The sequence below is a fragment of the Leptosomus discolor genome, chromosome 7 (assembly GCF_034619465.1).
Source record: "Leptosomus discolor isolate bLepDis1 chromosome 7, bLepDis1.hap2, whole genome shotgun sequence".
NCBI lineage: Eukaryota > Metazoa > Chordata > Aves > Leptosomiformes > Leptosomidae > Leptosomus > Leptosomus discolor.
Genome location: NC_141397.1, coordinates 19,674,005 through 19,697,633, shown reverse-complemented (window position 1 = coordinate 19,697,633; position 23,629 = coordinate 19,674,005). Strand labels below are relative to the sequence as shown.

General features: G+C 43.2%; 1 protein-coding gene across 1 annotated transcript in view; it reads left to right on the top strand.

Annotated features, from left to right (window-relative positions):
• The first annotated feature begins 495 nt into the window (after window positions 1–495).
• TRIM71 (tripartite motif containing 71) overlaps window positions 496–23,629 on the top strand; it is a 56,836-nt gene continuing 33,702 nt past the window's right edge. The window contains exon 1 of the mRNA XM_086468398.1: window positions 496–1,389. Within this exon, the coding sequence (XP_086324524.1) occupies window positions 496–1,389 (894 nt within the window). The remainder of the gene's footprint in view (window positions 1,390–23,629) is intronic.

Here is a 23,629-nt window from a genome sequence, read left to right as displayed (position 1 = left end):
GAAGAAGACAAGTAACCAAACCACGTTGTCAAACTGCTGACCCAAGGGGGAAATGAGAAGACTGTGTGAAGTATTGACCGGCCTGGGAATCGATACAATTTGTCTAATGCAACGGGGGATCGGGGGTTAAGTACATGTGAGGGAAGAGAGGATCCATTTGCCGAGAGAGAACGGGACAGCTACACCTTGATACCAAAAATACCCCCGCAGCAGCAAGCCCGGCAGCGGCAGCAGCGAGGTACGAGGCGAGGATCCAGCTCCCTGCAGACCGCCGGATCGATGACACCGTATTTGCAAAACCGGCCAATCGATCCCACTTGGCAAAACGACTGATCGATGCCAGCTTGCTCTTAAGCCGCTTGCAGAACTACCTTCTCCAAACGCCCCACGCCTCCTGTGGTCCCGCCCCCCCCCCCCATTTTTTGTTCGTGAGGAAGGGGAGATACTTTTTTTTTTACACCCCACCCCCCCGTCGGGGAGTCAGGCCCATCGCAAATGGCTTCGTTTCCCGAGTCCGACTTCCAGATCTGCCCGCTGTGCAAGGAGATGTGCGGCTCGCCGGCTCCCCTCTCCTCCAACTCCTCCACCTCCTCGTCCTCCTCGCAGACCTCCAGCTCCTCCGGGGGCGGCGGCGGCGGCTCCTCCTGCGGGGGCCCGCCGCGGCGGCTCCACGTCCTGCCCTGCCTGCACGCCTTCTGCCGCCAGTGCCTGGAGGCGCAGCGGCACCCCGGCGCGGGGGACGCGCTCAAGCTGCGCTGCCCCATCTGCGACCAGAAGGTGGTGATCTCGGAGCCCTCGGGCATGGACGCGCTGCCCTCCTCCAACTTCCTCCTCAGCAACCTGCTGGACGTCGTCGTCGTGGCCGCCGCCGCCGACGAGCAGAAGAACGGCCGCGCCGCCGGGGCCGGCCCCGCCGCCGGCTCCGGCGCGGGAGGGGGCGGCGGCAACAACCGCCACCACGGCCGCCCGCCACCGCCGCACCGCACCGCCGGCTCCTCTCCCGCCGCCGCCGCTTCGGCCGCGCCCTCCTCGACGTCGTCCTCCTCCTCCTCGGGCGGCGGCGGTGGCGGCGGCGGCTCGGCGGCTCTCCTGCTGCGGCGGCCCCACAGCCGGCAGGGCGAGCCCCGCTGCAGCTCCTGCGACGAGGGCAACGCCGCCAGCTCCCGCTGCCTCGACTGCCAGGAGCACCTGTGCGACAACTGCGTGCGGGCCCACCAGCGCGTCCGCCTCACCAAAGACCACTTCATCGAGCGCTTCGCCGCCGCCCCCGCCGCCGCCGGCGGCCCCGCCGCGCCGCTCGCCCTCAGCCCGCCCTACCCCGCCTCGCCCTACAACATCCTCTCCGTCTTCCCCGACCGGGCCAGCTACTGCCAGCACCACGACGACGAGGTGAGCGCGCGCGCGCGGCGCTGCGCTGCGCGGGAGGGGGCGGCTGCGCTCCCGCCCCTCGCCGGCGCCAGAGGGCCCCCGCCCGCCTCGCACCCTCTCGGCGGGCGGGCCGGCCCTGAGGGGCGGGCGGCGGCGGCCGGCCGCGGGGCTTCCTGCGCCCGCGGCGGCGCTGGGGTCTTGCCGCCCCGCGGGGCTCGGGGGTGGGGGCAGGGCCGCTCCTCCAACGGCCGCGGCGGGGGGCGGGAGCCGCTAACGGGCCGGGGGAGGGAGGGAGGGCGGGCGGCGGCATCCCCGGTCCCTCCGGGCGCTGCCGCCCGCGTGGAGGAGGAGGAGGTGAGGCGGGGGGCCCGCCGCGAGGTGCGGGAGCCGCCGTCCCGGGAGGTGGTCGTCGGAGCCTCAGGCTGCCCGTGCGCGGCGGGCAGGCGCTAACGCGGGGGCGGCGGGCCCTGCCTTGTCGAGGGGGCTTGTCGGGCGCGTACTGGGGGGGGGGCGGGGCGGGACCGCGGGGATGCGAGCGGGCAAAGTCTGGGGTCCCCCAAGCCCTTCATGCTTCTGGCGCAAAGTTAAATTACTTCGCGGAGCCTGCGTTGTACCGTCTTCGGCGTGTAACCTCATCGAAGAAAGAAAAAACGAATAAACAGGGAAGGAAGATAACTGTAACGGAGAAGGGACTTTTTTTTAATTGAAGGTAGTCAGAAAGCAGACTTGCCTGTACCAGCTGCATCTCCTGTTCTTTGGTAACGTTTTAGCTGCCTCTGTGGTGCAAACGAGAACTTCACTGATATAAAAATGGGAACTTGCTTTGCGTGGGCTTTATTTAGAACGCTTTGCTCGCAAGTTTTGTTTCTGATGATCCTGAGTATTGTTTCACAGATCTAAAAGAGGCTACGGCTTCTTCAAAAATGTATTGAAAGTGTCTTAAGTTTCACTGGGACATAGTTTCTTGCTGTGATATTTTGAAACTTGACTTTCATCTGAAACTGGAAAATGGCGGTCTGCTGTCCCCCCCCCTTCTGCTCTGGGGGTCAACGCGGGGGATTTTGCTGGAATTTTCCAGTAACCTCAGTGTTGGAGGTAGTTTCCTCGCAGTATGAAATCCGTACAGCACAACAAGCTGCTTCAGGGCTTGTTCTATGCCTGAGGACAGGGTAGAACAAGCATCTAGCGTAGTGAAATGTGGTGATGCCTTTGTTTTCAGTTTGAAGGGATGCTTTTCCTATCTCCTCTAATGCTGCTGTACCTCTGAAATAATTTTCTAGAAAGCTCTGGAAGAGCTTTTCTTGTTTCTTAAAGTTGATAGTGTCAGAAAGTATGAGTTTTGTGGAAAAAGAAAAACCTTAAAATGACATTTGGGGTGGTGGGGGGGGGTGTGCTTGAGGGGCAAGGAAGTTAAAAACCAAAACCCAGATCGACTAATAACAAAAAAACCCTCCAAAAACCAGAAGCCTTCTGGCAGTTAGGCTGCTTACAGCTTTTAGTGTTATCCAAAGTATCTTCCTGTAAGTGGGCTTCCTAAAGAACATATGTAATACTGAACGCAAGAATGAAATGAAGCATGGTGCTCTTAATAAGCTAAAAAACCAATATTTCTACATTCGTTTTGGGGTTTAACTTTGGACTTGTGGTATGGGCTAAAAAGCTTCTAATTCTTGCGTTCTCAGTGTGACAAAAATTCTTGAAGTGTGTTAACAAAAACCCACCAAAAAAAACACCTCACAAAACACAAAAAAAACCAACAATGGAGGGCTGTTGGCCATAGTCTAAAGTATCCAGCTTCTAAAGCAGATGTATTCTCCATCACTTGGTGAAGAGTAGCTGGGACAGGAGCCTCCAAGATGTTTTGTAAACTTAAAAGCTTAAATTGCAAAGGGAAAAAGATACTCTAGCCTTGCTTAAACTGTACAGCTTTTCTAGAAGTAACTTCTAAAAAAGTTCGATAACTTATTTTACATGACTAATTTTATTTTCAACAGTGTGCTTTGAAAAGAGTACATGTCTCAGGATTGGGTTTGGGTGTCCCTGTGTCCTGTAGACCTAGGAATTGTTTTAAAACAAATTAGCATTTTCAAGCCTTCAGCTCCTGTTGAGAAAGGCTTTTATTCTGCAAATTAATGATCTACTACTGTTGTTGATTGGTGAGTTTTGGTGGTTTCTTAGTGTGGGTGTGCCTGATCAGTATTTGCAAGTATTTATTCACTCAAGGGGAAATGTTTGGGAGAATCTGTGACTGTTGGGAACAGTTGATACTGTAAGTCTTTCTCACTTTCACTGAATATGTGGGCGAGGTGTACAATTTTTTTTGAGAAAGGGTGGCTGCAAAACTGTGAGGGTTATTGCTTGTTTAATTCTAAGAATGCTATTTACAGCCTCATAAAAGGAACAATAATAGAAAGGCAGCCTTCCAAGAGAGTACTTAGGTGATGCACTAAGTACTTAGGCTGTCTAATAGTGTCAGAACAAACCTAAAATGCAAGGCAGGAATGGTAGCTTGAAACCTGAATAATAGTAGTTATAAACTTTGGTTCTGCTCGGTGTGTAAGTGGTGAAAAGCTGGTGACAGAGCAGGATATTCCCTCAGACTAATGTCATGCAGGTACATTTATGCACAGGCAGCTCTTGTCTGTAAGATGCTAGAATAGTAGTTCTCTTGGATGCAGAGTTCTCCTTCCCCAGGATGTTTCCTCCTTGCCCTGTTTGAGATCAGTTATAAGGAGTTTGACTCTGACCCTGTCCCTGAGGCTTTTCTTGGCCAAAGCAGCTGGCTCCCTTATTTTCTACCTCCTCACCTAGAACGTGATGCTACTCCTGTCCTTCCAGCATCACTACTTCACTTGTTACTTTTGGTTCTGTTCCTCTCTGGTCTTTCCACCCCTCCTGCTGGGAAGCACTGTCCATTGCCTGTAATTTTCCCTCCTTCCACCCCCATTTTGAGTCCCTCAAGTGAGGAGGGAAATAGCACTGTGGGTGGTTGCTTACTGGGTGTTCCAAGTCTCAGAACAAGAGTACAGATACACATTTGCAAGACAAGATCAATGTAGTTGCTTGTCCTTTCAATGCAGAGCAATGCAGATTTCAGCTCTTCACCTTTCTGCTCTTTCCTGGGATGGCTGGAGCAGGCTCTCTTTCATTCAGTTGTGCTGGTCTCAGTTGAGCTGTTGACTTGTGTAAAACAAGAGTAACCTGTTGTGTGTTGTGAGCACATACAGTCAATGACAACAGAGAACTGACTGATACTGTAATGGGCAAACGTTAAAGAAAGTGCAACTCTGAACGTTGCTTTCAGGGTGGCTAGTGCCTGCAGATACTACAATGATGCTTGAAAGGGGAAAACAAACGTTTCCTACGAACAAACAAAAACCCACAAAAAAAGCAAAAGCCAATCTTTGTCATAGACTGGGTTTCAACAGCAGCTCTGGGTTACCACTTGGAACTCTACTACTGTCTGCAGTAAAATGCTATCAGGGCAGCAAGGGAAATGCTTCATCTCAATCAGATGTTTCAAAGCATTCTACGAATGTAGCAATATTTGTGTTGCAACCCTGAAAATTTTCTTCTGTGTGATGATGTTGGTATGGATAGAAATATCAATGTTGTGGTAGTAACTAGATGTTATTGTCATAAAAGCCACTAGAACAGGACTTTAAACTTGAAATAGGCTTTACCTTAGTCTTATCCATAATTAAATCAAATATGCTAACTGATGTGTCAGAGTGTGCCTGATTGTCTCTTCTCAGACTTAAGGAGCACTTCTATTTTTCTTTTCATAGAATTCTCAGTAATAGGCTGCAAACCAAACCAGATGCTTAGAAAATGTTCTAATGTGTAGGATACTTGACTTGTATAGATAGACTACCTGGCTTCAAATGAGTTTGAGGAAAGTGGAAAAGGCTTCAAATCCCAAGTTAATGTGGGGTTTCCTTTATGCCAACTCTCAGCTGCTACGTGCTTTAGTATCACTTGGTGATAACGGTGGTGGATGGTCAAAACACTTCAATAGCAGACTTCTAACACATTCTAGGGAAAGTGCAGAGTTGCCAAATTCAGTCAACTTAATGGTCTGTGACCCCCTAGTTCTCATATTGCTTTCCAGATTCCATTTTAAAGTGGTTCACAGATTACAAGGCAAAACCCTGTCGCACCGCAGCTCCCTCCACTGCACGAAAGGATTTTAAATTTATTTCTCCCCTAGCCTTTAGCCATGCTGTTTCTTCCTTTTGCTTGTATCAGTTCTGGCTTTGGTTGGATTCTTCACTGATCAGATTAATTCACAAACTCAGAAGCTTCTTGCCTGATTAGTGAGTTGAAATGGCTCATGGGACAGGACTGTCTAAAATTAGACTGCTATAATGAATTCTGGAGTTGCATATGTTCCTGAATTTATTGTCCTTTAAGCTACAAAAAAAAAAGCTACTGAAAAATGCAACTCTTGAAGGCTTGTCGGAGAAGGGGAAGGCATTCCAACACATAACTTTAACTTCAGCTGAACTGAAAGCCTCTTAGCTGGTACCTCAGTTAAATTTGCTGATTGAATTCACACTGATGCTGCTCTAATGTAGCGTAAAGCTCTGGTCTCGCAATAGGGAGTGAGCTGTCTTAACATCTCATGGCTACTCAAAAGAAGGGGATCTGACTTCCTCCTCTGTTCTCACCAGGCTTGGTGTGTGCTCAGGAGATGCTTCTGTGAGCCAATTTAACTGATGTAACATGATAGAAAAGTTTGGGGTTTTTTTCCCTTCTTTTCTAGCATTTGTATAAGTTTATTTGAATTGCAGAGGAATCTGTCCCAAAGTGAATTGGTATGAGGAAAAAGGAAGAATAGTGTGGCTAGGAAGGAAGGGCAGGTTAGATACGGTCCTTTTTGTGTAATGGCTTGCCATCGGTGCCAAACACTGAGCTTTACTCCGTGGTGCTCTTAACACTGTCCACCCACATGTCTCGCTAAAACAGTCGGCTAACACAAAGGGAATATTTCTGTGTCTCTTGCTTGAGAGCTGTTAATATGAAACTGCAGTATATGATACAAGTGTGATGCAGGCTCTTGCTGTTCCTTTTTCTAATAGGGTTTTTTACCTCCGAACAAAATGATTAAAATTTCTAGGAGTGCATCCTTGAGGCACTGGTCTTAGTATGTAATACTTTATTGTGTTGCTGCAGCTGTTGTGGCTGCTATAGCTTCAGCTTTAGAGATAATGTGCACATAAGCTAGAGAAATTCATGCTTGCAGTATATATCAGAAACTGCATATACTTCTTTATACTGATGCATCCCTCATTTATTGTACTTAGTGTGTCTTTTCTCTTCTGATAGGAAATGCACATGCAGGTGCCCAGTCTGAAAACAGGAATTTGTATTCAGTTACTGACATTTGTTTTCCTTTTTAATTTTTTTCCTGGTGAAGAAAGCAGGACAGTGAGTTATTTTGTCATACGTGCTCTGTGTAAGGTGGACTTAACGTCTTTGGAATGATGAAGGGTTTTAATAATCTCTTAATTTCATACTTACAAATAATGTTCAGATATCTGCTGCTAAACAGGTCACTTCTTGGATTACTCTGCTGGTTTCCTTTTAGCTGCCCCTTCCCCAGCATACCTTTAGCTCCTGGCTGTTCCCTGTATGTAAAAGTATTTTATTTAACTGCTTCTTTTGTAAGAGAATGAAAACTTTGGGCTTAGAACAGCTTTAATAACATACCAGACAGAATCAAAGCCTCCCTTCCTTTCCCCTGCTTTGCTGTGACTGATGTTCAAATACTCTCAACATTTTAGGGTAAATACAGCAAAGTTTTGTTGTGGCTTTTTTTTTCTGGAGACAATCTGATATTGTTATACTACTGGCCTAATGAAACATGACTTCAGATAGTTTCCAGTCAGGAAAAAATGGAAGAAACAGAAATGTCTTGTCTGTTCAGGCAACTTTCATGGGCTGCTTTTACTTGGAGAACATCTTTTGAAAAAGCAACAGTATCAGTACAGTAGAAACTTAAATGCTGGAGCATAGACCTCTGAGGTTATAACTTGAGAAGACAGGACTGGAGATGTGCATATAAGAAATAGGCATGAAACTAGTCTACTGTATGCAGAGAACTTAATTTTCTTTAACTTCAGTTTTGCTAAAACTGGTGTCTTGAAGTGTATCTTGTAACTTGGAACAGGGTCTGACTGAATTTTTGCTTCAATTTAGTGATGAAATCTTGCATCATGTGTAGGACTTTCTCCTTTCAGCTAAATCTTCAGAGCATGTAAACATGTTTGCTAGCCCATGCTTCCTTAGAGGAAAACTACCTAGTTCCTCTGTTTTAAAGTTAAGAAGGTATCTTTCCTCTTTCAATACTGTCTTGACCCTGTCTCTTCCTAGTTCTCCTCCCATACTCCCTTCCTTCCTGCAAAGTTGTGTCTTTCCATCAGACAAAGAATGATGATGTGTTGAGAGCACAGATCTTAAGCTGTATGAACAATGCACTGAATGCAAGACTAAAGTTACCACATGTAAGATTTCACAGAAGAGGTTTATTGTCTTTAGCTGCAATCTACTGTAAATAGAGCAGTTCCAAATATAATCTCGGATTATAATTATGTAGTAGATAATTTTAATAAAGCTTTTACCCCATCATACTAAGTCTTACTTAAAGTGTGAAGTACTGGATGGGAACGAGACTATTGCTTGGCAATGCAAGTATTGGTTAATGCAATCAGTGGATGTCCCTGATCCTAAAATACATTAGGCGTATGTCCTTGTTTTAGCTGTTCTCGTCATGGGCTCAGCTGCAGCTACTTCCATGAGTTGTTCTCTGCTTTCCCTGGCTGTGCTGGTTCAAGGGCTATGTGGGTGGGATGGGTTTAGTCATCTTATCTAGCAAATTATGCTTGTGCATCAAATCAGTTTTGAAAGTCACAGGAATAGAACAAAAACATGTTAAAGAATCTGAGCAATACTACCTGCTAATTGTCTTCTAACTTAAATTCAAAAGCTTCTTTACTATGCAGTATCACTTTGGACAACTTTCTCTTCCTCTTTCGTCTTCCCCTTCCCACCTTAAAGAGGAGAAATTGTATGTGGCTAATACAAGAGTAGTACTTCTTGCCTAAAGTTCTTTTGACTCTAAGCTACTTATTTCTTCCTCTTCTTTATCAGCCTTCAACAAAACAAAATTTTCAACTGTGGAGTCCATAGCTAACAATCTTACTTAGGAACTAAAAATGCTGACCAGCTTTTGTTCTAGCTGTTTAGTATGAAAAGGAGGAAAATTCAATACCCACAGATGGGGCTCAGAAAGATATCTTCTGTGTTGTCCTACTGTGCTGCCTCTTGGATATGTGTGCACTACGGACACTTCCTCACAAGAATTAATTCAGTTACATGTTCAGCTGTAAGAAATAAGAGCTCCATTCCTGTTACTTCACTTGAGTGTATAACATGCATTTTTAAAACTTCAGGTGGTGAGCTTGTTGGATAGGATGATGTCTGATCAGCATTTTTCCTACATATGTAGGTGAAATATTTCTGAAGTGACTAAGACTTGAACGGGAAATGTAAATGAGAAGCTTATTGTTTTATGATTCTGTATACTTAGTGCTATATGCCTCTGCACTGGTGCTGATTTGGGAAAAATGGCTTACCTTCCAGCAGTAGATAGGAAGTTGAGGTGATCTCTAAACTTCTCATTAGCAGTTGGTGCAAGTCACTATTCATAATGGAATATTTAAAATTTTGGGGACTGTAAGGTATGTCTTCAATGCTATAGTGGAAATGAGCTCTACTAAACAAAGAAATGTGAAATATCTCCAACTAGTTTCTGAAATGGACAGATCAATCCAACCAAGGGTTGCTGTTGTCTTGTTGTTACCTCAGTAGTAATGTCTTACTCCTGTTGTTACTAGGGTATAATGTTGATTTAAGATCACACAGGTCGTCACCAAGGCTGCTCTCTGTCCCTGTACTTTCCAGGACTGTCAAAATAGCGACTGCCTAGCCTTCGATCTCGGCGCTTTGCAGGGAGAAGAGGGTCCTTTAGCTGTTACCTTTAGCTCACTAAACCTGTGTTGCATAATTTTCCCTTTAATGGTGGTTTCCATGTATAACCAAAATATTTAAAGCTATTTTGTCAAGTTTGCTAAACCGTCTGTTTTCTAGTTGTTTGCTTGTATTACTTATCCATCCCATACATTTTGTGGATTGCCAATGTTATAAATTACCATCTACTGCAAATATTTCTTTTCCCTACTTAAGGTGTTGTAAATATACAGAACTACCAAATGTTGTGTTTGGCTGGATTAAAAGGCTAGCAGGGACCTGAGATTCAGAAATCAAGCTTCAATGGGATTCTTGAATGGTAATGTTGGAGCTTGATGCTGTATCTTCCACTTGTCCCATGTCATCTTGGGTTTTGTGGGTTCTATTTGCATGTTTAGGTACTTGTTGTCCGGAGTGGCAGGCTAGAAGACTAATTTTATACAGCCCTTTGTTCAGCTGCTCTTAGTTAACAAAATGCAAATTATTTAGTTTACGGGAAAACGTTGCCTATTGAACTTAAAATCCTCCCTTTCTCCCTCCCCCTCACTTCAGTGGTTCTTAATACCCATGCTGTTCACACTGTCAGAAAGCTAAGTGTATGATATAAAAATCCCTAGCCTAAATCTTTGGAGCAAGGGAAGCTTGAAAGCTGTCTGCATTATGGATGCCTTTAAGCTTTGTAATCCAACCTAGTGCTGCATCAAGGGGCTAGAGAATGCTGCTGTCTTGTGTGAGGGTTGGTATTGTGTGAGGGTTGGTAGTGTGGTCTGCAAATCGCCAGTGAACTAGTCGGTACTGGTCCCTGTCACCTGACAAGGTTACTTACTATTCCTGATCTTCTGTAACCCTGAGTAATGCCATGTCTGGTGATTGAGGGTGTAAGAGATAACAATAGGGTAGCTTCTAGAGGCTTGCTGCTGCTGTGTCTTCTCTGTGGTTTGGAAGTCAACTATGTAATTCTAACATGTTTTAGTAAGTGCATGCGTATGTGAGGCAGAGTGAGTGTTGAGTTACTTTGAAAAGCTTGTTAGAGAATGGAAAGAATCGTCACTCCTCCAAGCCGCCTTTTTCCTTTCCAGGCAATGCTGGTGAAGAGTTAAATTTCACCCCCTGCAGCACACCCCGCCCCCGCTGCTATATATGGTGTGCCCAAAGGCGCTGGAGATTTAATACACTGAAGTTGGAGCGTGAAGGGGGTCTGCAGGCTGCTAGACAAAGTCACTCAAATTTCAAGAATACTTGATCCATACAAGGATGTTACTTGAGAAAGGCATGACTTCTCAGTAAGAAACTGGTTGCCAAATGAGCTGGCTGAGTGTGTCCTAAACAGTTTTTGTGGCTAGATGAGCAAATTGGAAACCAAATTTATCTTTAATTGATGACTGATAAGCAAGCCAGCTAAAGTTGTTGTGAGAACCATTGCTGTTTGGAGAACAATGGTTATTTGTAGGGGAAAATGAAAACTGTGATTCTCCCACTGAAGTGCTTGCAAATGTAGCAAATAACTACATTATCTATTGTATCATATTGAACTGACTGAACAGTAGACTGAACAAATGGCAAATACAATTTCCCCCCCTCTAAGTTAGTGTAGAAGCAGCTGTAATGTCACAATGGTGTCCCAACACAATGCTTTTGGTGCCAACTTCTGTTAAAGACTTTCAAATGGATGGACAAATATTTTTGGTAAGAGAAGAGACAGTTTATGAAAAAAAATAAAAACAAAAATAAAAAAAATCAGAACTAGAAATGCCAGTCAGTGGTCTGGTGTGGATTCTACCCTGGAAGAAATAACCAAACCAACAACAACAACAAACCATTAGGGAATTGGAGAGGATGAAGTACAAAAGTATTACTGTAACTCTGAGGTCCCAGTCTTCCCAGTGCTGCTCTTGTAATTAATAAAATGGGAAGATGTAATACTCCTCTTGCTTCTTCCCCTCTTGTACTTAATACAATTGTAAGTGAGGGGGTGGATGTAGTAATTTCACTCCCCTCCACCCAATATCATGGAAGCACTGATAAGTTTAGAATGAGATTAGCGTTATAAATGGTGGCTGTTGAGTGTCCCAAAAGGTAACAGCATGCCCTTTCTTTAGAGTGAGGGCATCATCTGCTTCCCGATTCTAGACAACATGTATTTTAATTGACAGTTCTGTTTCATGGTAGTCTTGCTCTCTTCTAGCATTATTTTTTTCAAGGACTGAGCCTCTTACTAGAGCAGAGATAACTAATTGTATGACCCTTGAGCTTTCTGTTGCTGAAGCATGGCTCCCTTACTTGAGTTTTACCCTCCGTGGTTGTTGGTGGGATGGTTAGTCTGGAGGTTAGTAGGCAGTCTAAGCAGGCTGGTGTGAGTGGGAGCAAGCCTTGGAAGGTCTTGAGCTGACTTCCTTTGCATAGCTGTCATGGTACTCTTCCCAATGACAGACTGCGTACAAATGCATACAAATTGGTATAATTCATGGGATAAGTTTTAGACAATTGTGACTTGTCAAAACAAACATGATTTTGTCTTCATGTTACTGCCTTTCTGGCAAAGGTGCTGTTATCCCATCTTTGCATCTTGTCAAAAAGTATAGTTTAGTAAGTACCTCTGAATCTGAACTGTTACTCTAAACAGTAGCAAGCCAGCCTAACTTCCTTGTCTCTGTACCAAAACCAACTGGAAAACCTCTAAGGCAATGTTTATGTGGGCCTTAATGGAGGGGCAGGGGGGCTGCTTCCATTCAGAGTGGCTTACTTGTGAAATTATATTTTTCAGGGAACAATTGTATGCTTTGATTGCTTGTGATGCTGCTAGCTACAATTAAAACTTCTTTATGATCTAGGAAGATGGGCCTTCCAGACAACCACTAAAGAGATTCTTCCAGAAGTTCTGAAGCACTGCAATTAAAATTAACATAGTGTACATTTGCTTCCCCTTGCATGAGCCTTTGGCCTTGACTGGATATAGGTGAGGTCAGCAAGTCTTTGCAAAGACTGGAGCGGTTGGGTTCTCTGGCTGGCCGCGTAAGCTTGTAGTGATGTACTATACACTCAGGCTTGGATTAGATCCAAGCATTCTTTCACCTGAACACTTCCTTGTCCATTCTTTCATTACTTTTCCTATGCCTCTGGGTCAGTGAAGTGAGTTCAAGTAGTATGTGATTACTGACAGTATTTACTGGTGTCCCTATCTTGGTTTCTTGGCAACAATGCCAAAATCTTTTTACATAGAGAGTAGAAATGGAAGAACCTTAATTTAAGAGTGCAAGTGTTAACATGCAGCTTACTTTTACAAACTGGAACAAAAAAAAATCACCTTGAACCATTCTTTCAGTTAATAGTTTAATTTTTATACCTCAGTCCTTAGGTGCTGCAAGCAATTGAATTTTATTTATCTACAGAAAGGACCATAATTTTAATAGTTATTGAAGTCATTTAGGGTGTTAAACCATTCACTAGCTTTACTTTAATTGGTTTCTGATTGGCTCGTCGAGCCACAAACTTTATGTGGAGGGCTTACTCAGCTGGCTCACTTGGCATCCAGTTTCTTACACAGAAGTCATGCCTTTCAAGAAACATCCTTGTAAATACAATTCAGGGTTAGCATGTTCATTCTGTACATCATGTCACTTCTGAAACCTATTCTTAATGCCTGCCTATGCCATTCAGCACAGAGGAGCTGAAGCTGATGAACACCCTCAATGGTGTGGACTTCAGGTGGGGTCCAGGCACAAAAAGTTGCGTTTATTATGGAGCAAGGGAAGTGACATAACATTTGATATGCAGATAGAGCAAGGTGGGTTGCACAAGACCCAGCTAGTTGTCTCACTAGACTTTACATAGGTATTTGTTTCGGCCTCCTTCAGACTGTCTGTGTTCACTGTCTGATCCCTTCACACATCAATTAGCAACAAGTAGCAGGGTGACTTGGCTCAAATCTAAGAGGAAGGAAGCCAATGCCAGCCTGGCTGAAATCATTGGACAATGGAGGTAGCAAAACCCTGCAGCTGAAGTTGCTGTAAGGAAGGAGAAAAAGTACTCAAATTCCCTTTCTTTTGTCCAAACATGTTCTTCTCTTCTCCTTCCCCAGTTCTGCCTTAAATCTAACAACCCAAACTTTGAAAGGGAAATAAATAATTTGGATGCTTTGAATGAATTTTTGGTTGAACATAGTTCCTCTTTTGATTATAAAGCATTCTTGGGACTAAACATCTCACTTAAGTCTTTTTTTTTGCTAGTGGAAGTCACTGTCTAAACATAGAGCATGTGTTCATTCCTCTCAGCTGTTTAGTAATATGCTTTTTCTGTTGCTATTAATTTGTCTTTGTATATTGTCAGCATACCTATATAAACATAATTTTTATATACTACTTATGAGGGTTTGGCTAGCGTAGTAAGACTGCCTTATTTTTTCCTAAATGAAAGATAAATCTTGACAGTTAATCAATCTAGGAATAATGTATTGAACCAGTATCCTGTCAGAACTGCTGTTTGGTCTCACCAATGTTCAATACAGCTGTTTCAGAAAAAATATGGAAAGCTGTATAGTGTATAGTTCTAGAATAACTGGTCCACAAGGTGTTCTTCCATTCTAATTCGTATCTAAAATTATGGGGAAGCCTTGAAGATGTCCTGTCTTATACTTTTAACATTAGTTTTCTAATATGAGCAACAGGAAAAAAAGACATGGTCTCAACTGAAAATACTATATAATGCATGAAAATTAATATCATCTTGGCTAGAGAAGACAGTATTTTCATCTATGTTTTTATTGTTGGAAGTTTAAATTTGTTTTAGTGCCATCCAAGGAGGAAACATAAAAGGAAACACTTCTCGTAAGCTAGGGTACAGATTGGAAAGAGAAAGTGTTGCATATTAAAACAAACACCAAAATAAAGAAGTGATGCCTTCCAGCTGAGATTAATATATGCTGTCCAACTATGCTATCAGCAGGTGAGAGACTTGCTGAAATGGTATGCTGTCTTGGGAAATCTTGTTTACTCTTCCAGGTATTCCTCAGCATATGAGAGAACAGTATTACCTTCTTGCAGAATTCAAGTGCATTTGTGTATGGCTTACCTTGGGATGGAAATCTAATGAACTATTCACAATGAGTATATTGTCATTATAACTCTGTTCTAGTTGTCTGTTCTTGAAGAATAGACACCTTGGTTTATTGCTTGCTTTTAAGAACAATTATCTCATTCTATGTTGTGGCTTTATGATTTTACTACAGAGCTTGCTGGTATGAATTTTCCTAAGGGGTGTGTAAAGAAATAGTTGCCCCCTATATTAATGGATTCTCATTTTGGAAACAGATTGGCAACTTTCCATTTGGCTCCTGTGGCAGAGATACTTTGACAGACAGCTATATAGTCCCTTGCCATAAGGAGGGAAGTAGGGGGAAATAATCCAAGGTGATTTCCACAGCTTTAAATCTAGTAACTTGGTTTGGATGCATGTATTCTAACAGAGTAGCAAATGTTTTTGAGAAGCATGATGTGAAAAGATAAAAAACACTATACTTGTGATCTAAGAAAGGAAACTCCTCTTCAGAGACCCCTGTCTGACCCAGGCAAACTGCTGCCAGGAGTTCACTAGGAGCAAATGGCTGTTGTTGAAAGATACTCTCCTAAGTCAGTGAGAGTCAGAATATCGTGGTGTGTGGGTTGTTTTTCTCCATTTCATGTATCTGTTTTTCTCCAAGCAGGGGAGACATTCCTGCCAAATATGTATGCCATGGCTCTTTTTCCACTACAACTAGGTAGAAATGCTTTCAGAATGAAAGATTTTTATAAATTGAAGTTTAAACAAACAAAGAAACAAAACCAATGGAACAAGTTCTCAAAACATCCAAGTCTCATGTTGAAGAAGCCACTTCTTGGAGTAAGCTGACTTGTTTCATGTTTGATCCCATATGGAGTTACGGAGGGAAACCATTCCTTGAGTGCTTTTGTTAAATAAAGCTGTTGCCATGAATTAAGCAACACTGCCCTGGAATGTTTCTGATCATGGTCTTGCAGAGCTTGTGACCTTTGCACTGAACATGTGAACTGAAACTTCATCTTCCAGTGTTCAATAACCATGTTAAAAATTCAGAGGTGAGGCAGTCTTGGGATTTCCTTAGGCTAGCTTAAATGCCAAGTGAAATTTAAGTACTGATTTATACAGTTACTCTTGGGTTTTTTTGTAAATCTAAGCCAAATTGAAAAAGCTAAAATATTTTATTCTAAAGCTGAGAATTCTTTGAGTTAAAAGAAAATTATCTTATGCTTTCATTTATTGGAGCCTACTAAACCACTAAAATATTGCTATCCTCTTGTCTAGAAACATCCAATTACTGTTAATCTGGATGTTTGTAGTATATACTACTGCTACATAAAGCAATTGCTTTAACCAAGAACTGGATTTAGTGCCTGAAGTTTAACTGGGCTGCAGCTGAACGGGTGAGAGGAGCAGTTTAAAGTCTGTGTGTCTTGCAATATTCTGCCGTTTGATACCAGTGGACTTCCTAACCTAGTAGACTGCTATAAACAAACAGTATTTTTCTTGTTTACCAGATAGAAACACTGCCACCTCTTGGCTATTCATTATCCTGACCTTTTTAAAAATACCTTTTCTAGTTTCTTGTGATGTTTTCTGATGCTGTTTCTGAATAATCAGGTGACTGAGTGGTGAGATTTTGTATAGAAATATTAATAACTCACTGATTCTACCCTGAGACAAAAGGAATAGGGGGTACTATACTTGGTTCAGTGACTCTCAACTCTTTCTGACCCATCCCTAGGCTAAGATGGGTTTCTGTCCTTGCTAGATTAGCTGACCAGACAATTTGGCAACAGTACTGCCATCTGAAAGTAATGTCTGGCAGAAGGGAATTCAGCTAAAAAGTGACTGACAAAATATTTCCTACTGATCTTAGTTTTGACTAAATTTGAATGAACAATGTTGATCAAATACAGAATTCTGAATTCTGCAGAGCTGCAGAAAGAGGGTCGTGTTAGATTCTGACCGTGTTTCTGATAGCAGTTTTAATGAAGCTGGCTTGAGGAGTTGTTTAAAATATTGCAGCTTCAGTATTACCTACATTCTATGTGGTTATAATAATTAACCCTTAATTCCAAAAGACTTCCCAATTGAGAGGGAAGCTATGCTTCTACCCAGATGCCTTTTCTTGCTGTAAGCAGCCTTGTCTTTCCCTATAAACATCCAGTGTTGTGCTGGCTAAATCTTTGGTTGCACAGTGATCCTTATTTCTGGGAATGCATAGAGAAGGGTGAGTTCTTCAGCCCAGTCAACCTGCTAAATACAAAACCAGCTTTGAGGAACACCCCTGATGCTGGCTCTTACTCTAATAAGCCAATCCAATGGAGTGTTGGGAAGACTTCTGCTTAAAACCTGACCAAGTGAGAGAGAGGTCTGGCTTGCCACTTCTCAGAGGACTTTTCCCATAAAACAGCTCTGGGGCAAAGCAGTAACACCCATATCCCAAAGGGCTGTAATACCAGTTATTGCAATCTCCACCACAAGCAGCAAGTTTTGGTGGAATGCAGAAACTTGAGAGAGAGACAAGGTGCTTATAGAACATGAGAGGATTTCAGTAGTAGAGTGGGATTGTCAGGATGCTAACAACATCCTGACTTCTGTATTAGCAAGTGGAATTAATTTCTTGATGTGTAACTCAAGCTCCATGATGGGGATAGAGGATCTGGTTTTCCAGCATGTGTTCAGAAGTTGCAGCTCAAAACCCTTTCCCAAAGGTAGCCTCCTTCTTGTGCTCCTAAACCAGCCCCTTCAAGTGTGGGGGTGGGAGGTCATGGTAAAGTGGCTTTGTTTGGTTGTGTCCCTATTGTATGTACCTCTCAAAAATGAGGCGGGTGTAAATCCAATTTCCTGTGAAAGAATTTTCAAGTCTTAACTTCTGGGATAGTGGTTTGGAGTCTCTTGTGGGAGCTGTTTGACTTTATAGAGCAGAACCTGAGTGGCCCAAGAGAGAGCAAGGATGAGCCTGGCTTCTTCATCCAATCTGTGCTCCAGTGGCTCTTGTTTCATATCACTAAATTCTATATCCTGAGTTTAAAAAAAAAAAAGAGGACTCAGATTCTTGTTTTACTGCAGTACAAACTAGAAAATCAGCTGGAGTTGCTTGAAGACATACTGTAGCCATAGCAAATAAGGTTTCACTGTGCAAGTTGTATGCTTCCTTTTTGCAGATTTTAGAGTGAGGAAATAGAGAAGGGTGAAAGGTACTATACAAGCTTTGTTAAGCCTTCTCTCACATCTTGACTTCTTGTGAGCACCTTAGTTGTCGAGCTTCATGACTCATAAGGTTTAGAAGAGCTCTGAAATACCATTCTTGGATTTAAATGGCAAGTAATATGACTATCCCAGAGGTTCCTAAAATATTTCTGTTTAGCAGCAAAGAACCCCATGTTGTGTTTAGTTTTGATGGCATACAGATTAAAGGTATACTGTGCTGATGCAGTGTCCTTAAAACTGCTATTTGTGTGTTTTCCAGCATCCTTATTATTGTAGAGTCACTCATACTGTATGAGCAGTGGTGACTGAGTTTTAAAATGGAGGCTTGCTGGAAGGAGGGAGTGGCAAATACAGTGCATCTGAAATTTTCAGAAGTATTTTTGTAGTAGCAGGTTCATTAGGATAAAATATTAACTGAATAGTTCTTGCTAATTTGTGGTAAAAGTGAACATAATGGAAACTTCAGAATTGTGTGCAGCTATTATGATGGCTAAGTATTTTGAATGGAAGAACAAAAATGTGTCTTAAGATTTTTTTCAGTCTGTTTGACAAAGCTTAAGAGTTTTTAACATCTCAAAACATGTTTGACCTCCCCACCCTTAAGCCATTTTGACACTCTTTACCATTGCATTTCAACAGGAAAGAAAGATCCTTTTTATAGCCAAATGGCTTCCTCCTCTTCTCCCTCTTTTCCCTTCCATCCCCCACCCCAGAGTGCTTTTCTAGTGCTTGGGCTTCAGCTGCTGCCTGGATACTGGCTACATCTGTCTTTAGATGGTTCTAAGGAAAACCAGCACAGAATGTGACTGTAGGGCCACCAAGAAGATATGTTTCTTTTCAAATTTGAAAGGAAGGCCTGCACTTGCTTCTGCCTGTTTCCCTAAACTGTCTTTAAATCAATCATGGCTAGGGCTGCTAAATGCCTTCTCTTCCCTACCTCCCTGAAATGGTCAAAATCCAAAACATTTGAAAAGTCTAATGAGTTAAATATGGTGGTGTTCACAGGGCTGTTTCTCCTTGTACAGCTTCCAGTTTGATGAAATGAACTCTTTATGGGCTCCTGCTTTGAGACAGCCATTGGGAAAAGTTTCAAAGAGGATAGTGTTGCTCTGGGTGGAATTTGGAGGTTTGCAACTCCATAGAAATGCTTGCACTGACAAGCAGACTGGGCTTTTGTACTTGCATTAAAAGAGACAGCATTAAAAACTGATTTGGGGTCTGAGCAGTGCTTGATGTTTTGTGGGGATTGTGGTGTGAAAGATGGTGACTGTCAAGGAAAGGGTAATTATGTGGGGCAGATAAAGGACAGTGTAGTTTGTATTTTGGGGGGAATTTTCTGATATTTAAGTGCAGGATGAGGGCTGGAACAATGACAGTCTATGCCAGACAAGAATGGTGTTAGAAACTGGTGGGGTAGGGATTCTGTCTTTTTTTTTTAAAGGTTAATCAGCTTTGGATGGGGGTGGGGGAAGCAATGTGACTTGATCCTGTTCATAAAATTCAGCTATAGCTGAAATGGATTTACCCTTGTGACAATATCTTGTTACACACAAAATTGGAGGAGACTGTCTTAAAACATCAGCATGTTCTCATGCATTTACATCACAACCTGTGTGTGTCTGGCTCTTCTGAGGTGCTAGCTTTTGGTTAGCAGTCCCTTTACCACCCCCCCACCTTGGATAATATGTATTATAATGAACTGCAGGGAACAGAAGAGAAACAAGTCGCTGAAGAAATAGCTCTTGTAAGAATTCGTGTTACCTCTTGTTTCAATAATGGTTACTACTATTTTTATCTATTCAAGAACTTATTAGCCATTTCAGTTTTTTAATGGACTTGTACTACAGTGAATGGCTATAGATGTATGAGCTCTATTGTTCATTGTAATGTTGTAGAGAGTCATGGAATAAGGACAAAATAAGTATGTAGGCTTAGGTGATGCAGCCCAAATAGTTTGCATGTTACTGTTGTGATAGTGTTCAAGAACTTGATCCTTTAAAAATTTTGTGGGAACATTGCTAGAGTGAGACTCCGGGTTTCATTTCAGCATTTCCTCTGTAGTAACAGTGCTTGAACTTTGGAATCCACTTTCCCAGCTTTTGTGTGGGGAGGCAGAGCAAAATGGATGTTTGCACTGAACTCGGCATGTGCACTGAGCTTCAGATAACAATTATTTTGCTTTGTAACATCCTTGTATCTGGCATGTTGAACCAGCCTCACAGGGTTGTTCTATGTATTCACCCATGAGGTGCAGAAAGTAATCTGGTCGGCTCACAGGTGCTTTAGCTTTCATTAACCATGTGTTCCTGAAAACTGGCTTGTGATTCTGTGCAGAAATGTAGAACCTAACCCAGCTCTGAGGCTGCTTTGGCTTGCATTGGGGAACAAAGATTCCTAGATCTGTCTAGAGTGTGTTGTAAAGACAGTCTCTACCTCAAGGCAGTCTCTCTCAATACATGTTGCAGAACTTGTAGAATGGGTAGCTTAGGCCTAAAACTAAAGGAATGCTTTTAAAATGTGTTTCCCTATGAAAATGTGGATTAAAGAGGGAAATGGATTTGCAGAAAGTGAATTTAATAACTCTGACTCGATTTCCTCCAGACTTGAAGGGGTAAATGTCAATTTCATTCACTGATTTAATAAAAATTAGTGGCCTAACATCTGTTGATTCTCAGCAGACCTGAAAGAGGTCACAAACTGGAATAGGCTGTGCCTGTGTAACTGTGCCTATACTGGTGGGATTTAACTGCTGGCATAAACTGATATGTAGACTAGATGGATTTTGTCTTAACCAGAAGAGCTGTGGAACCTGCTGAGTCCAAACATGCTTGTAAATAAACTGTAGCTTTGTCTTCTGACAGCTCTTGAGGTGTGGATTTCCCTGGCTGAAAGGACCAGCTCATGCCACGGACCTCCCTGTTTTGAAACCTGTGTATAGTTTTACAGTTTGTGCCTTTCCCTTGCAGAAAAATGGGGGGGTGGGAGAAAGGAATGCAGCTTAATATATATATAAATTATTAGTCTTTGTTTTCATTTTCAATTTAGTAAAAGTTGAGAGATTTTGAGGTTGTGATGCCATTGAGGATTGGTCTCGCTGCCAAAATCCTGCACTTGATCCATAGCTCAGCCAGCTCTCTTTCTCTGGTGTGGGGTTGGAGAGGGGCTCAATGCCCAGGTTACTGGGGAGGTGGACCTGGAGGATAAATATTCACACTGTACACAGAAGTAGGGTAAGACTGGGGGGGGGGGGGGGGGGGAGCGCTGCAGGCACTAACGATAGCCTGGGTTGGCGAGCGCTAATACGAATCTGCCGGTTTTATTCCTGCTCCTTGGAAGCTGATGTTTGGCCTCTCCAGACTGCCCTGAACGCCTCCAGCTCCTCAAAATGGAGGCTGTTTGCTGATACAAAGGCAATCGGCAATGCTGCCGGAGGGCGTGCCCTCCCCACCACTTCGCTCCTTCAGGCTCCGGTTCTGCAGTGGCCCCAGCGAGCGAAGTGCATGCTGCTGCGGGGAGGAGGGGCAGGCCGGCCCCTCTGACTCCCTGGCTGGCTGTTCCCACCACTTGCCTTTACATGGGCACCGGCTTTTACACCTGTAGTAGCATCCTTGTCACTTTCCCGACATCGGTTGGGGTACAATGAGCCATATTAGGGACTGAGCTGACTTGTGAGCAACTTTATTCTTTATAGATTATGGACAAGTTCAGGGTGGTCTTCAGCCAGATCAGTTCTCTGACGGCACTACAAGGTGCTAATGCTGCTTGCATGAGGGAGTTGACCAAACTGGGTGGATGCTGATTGGTATAGTGGCTCTTTAAGATTTGCTTGAGTCAGCCTTGAAGCAGTTGTGAAACCCCCGCTGCATACTTGCAAGCACAAATCTGTGAGGTTGTACTGTGTGCTGCATCATGGAATTGGTAAATGCTTTCTATGTGTTTGTAATCTCTGGAAGCAGAGCTGACTTCCCCTGACTGCTTCCACAGTGCAGCACTGGGGACTTTGTAATGATGAGTTAAACTAGAGGGGAGAAATGGTGTGGGACTGGGACAATTACCTGAAGCTGAGAATATCTCAGGATTGCATTGCTTCTGTTTGGCAGCATGAAACCACAGTACCAAACAGTTATCTCTTACAGTAAACCTTGAACCACATGCTGCCTTCAAGTCCAAAGTATGGCCTGCAGCAAATTTGCTTGTTCTTTTTTCTTTGGCACGTTGAACTATTCTGCTAACAGAAGAGCAGTCTTTATCAAGAAGAGGCATTGGTCCACTGCAGGAGCTGAATGCAAAGTCAGTGTTACAACTGAAATCTGTAATAGTGGGTGCTTCCCTCCTTCCACAGTTTACTGAAGTCTTCTGCTAATACCATCTTAAATGGAGTTCTTAACACTTTCAGAGTTGTTAAGTTGTAATCCTTTGTCTTTCAGATTTGCTGCTTGTCTGGCACCACAACTTTTCACCTGTCTTTTTAATTCAACGCTTGTTTCTTTTTTGTATCTGGCTTTAATGAACAAATGTAACTTTGGGTTAAGGGAAGAATATTCATGTACAGTGTAACTGGGGCTTCTGTTCACTGTAAGGGTCTTTTGACCTGCTTATTAGTGGGGGCATTGTTCTAGTAAGCTGTTCCAGGACCCATCCTGCCAGTCTTCTGCACAGGATTAATCATTTCCTCTTGACCTCCTGCTCTCTTTTCCTAACATGTTGCATTGATCAGAATCCTTAACTCGCAAGTTTGCTCCTGTTTTTAAAAAATGGGAGGAAAGGGAGGGGGGAAGGAATGCAAAGAAATTAGATATAATGTCTGCTGTTAACATTCTTAGTAAGCTTTTTTCCTTCTTGACTCCGCCCTTCTCCCAAGAAAAGAAATCCCTTCCTGGTATGTATTAGCTCCAGATCTCAAGCATCTTGAGTGCCTCTGTTTCACTGGAATTACTTTTTTTTGAGCATGCAACTTCCTGCAAGATCAGCTTTGCTCATAAAGGTCACATTTAAAGCTTTACCTAGCTGAGGCTTTCAGCTACTGATCTACCAGATTAGAGCACTATATTAATCTTTTTGATCTGCAGTGTTTCCATCATAGGTAAGGCAGCATCAAGAATACTGCATGTGACTCTTAATTTCCCTCTTTTTATGCCAACAGAGGAAGGTATTTATGAGATCATACAGGGTACCTCCTAATACAGAAGATTCCATGTTTGTCTTCACTGACAACTTTGTTATGCCTTTAAGGGAGCTGTTGACTTTAAGGTACAAGGGTCTGCTGCCAAGCAGTCCCAGATTATATCAGTTAGCAGAAACAAATACTTGTACTGTTCAAATCACCCATGGGTCCCTGTATTCTCTTACTACCTGTGGCTGGCAGCTGAACGGAACTTCCCAGGAGCAGACCTCTCTAGACTTCAAATTTCACTTCTGCCTGAGCTAGTTATGACCCTGTATGTCCAAGCATGATCTGGCTTTTGAGAAGGCTGCTGCAGCTGGTGCTTCCTCTTCTAAGGTGTTAATGGCAGCTCCAAGGAGAGTTAAGCTGAAGGAAGCCAATGGGATAAAAGCAAGTCTGTTTCCTCTTCTCAAAGAACTTCTTTCTTTGAGGCTGCCTGTCAGAGGTAGTCTTCCACTCTTGTCCCTTGCTTTTCTCCAAGCAGGAAAGAAACCAGCAGTAGGACTTAACATCCTCTGGAAATAAATCATGTAACCTGCTTTGTATCTCTGAACAGAGTGGTGTTGGATGATAAATTGTTCTAGGTTCATGGCCTTGCTCAGATCAGAGGAATGCTAGATGTCTGTGTGTGTTCCCAGGAGCACTTTGTGCTACTCTGGACTACCTGGCGATTCATCTTTGCACACTGGTTTAGGCTTGGAATGGCTCCAAAGAGGACTGAGCCATGTGACTGAAAGCACAGACCTGAACATGCATTTCTGAATGACAGAAATCACAAAGCTAGAAGTGGACCATGAGCTGGAAAGTAAAACTGGATAT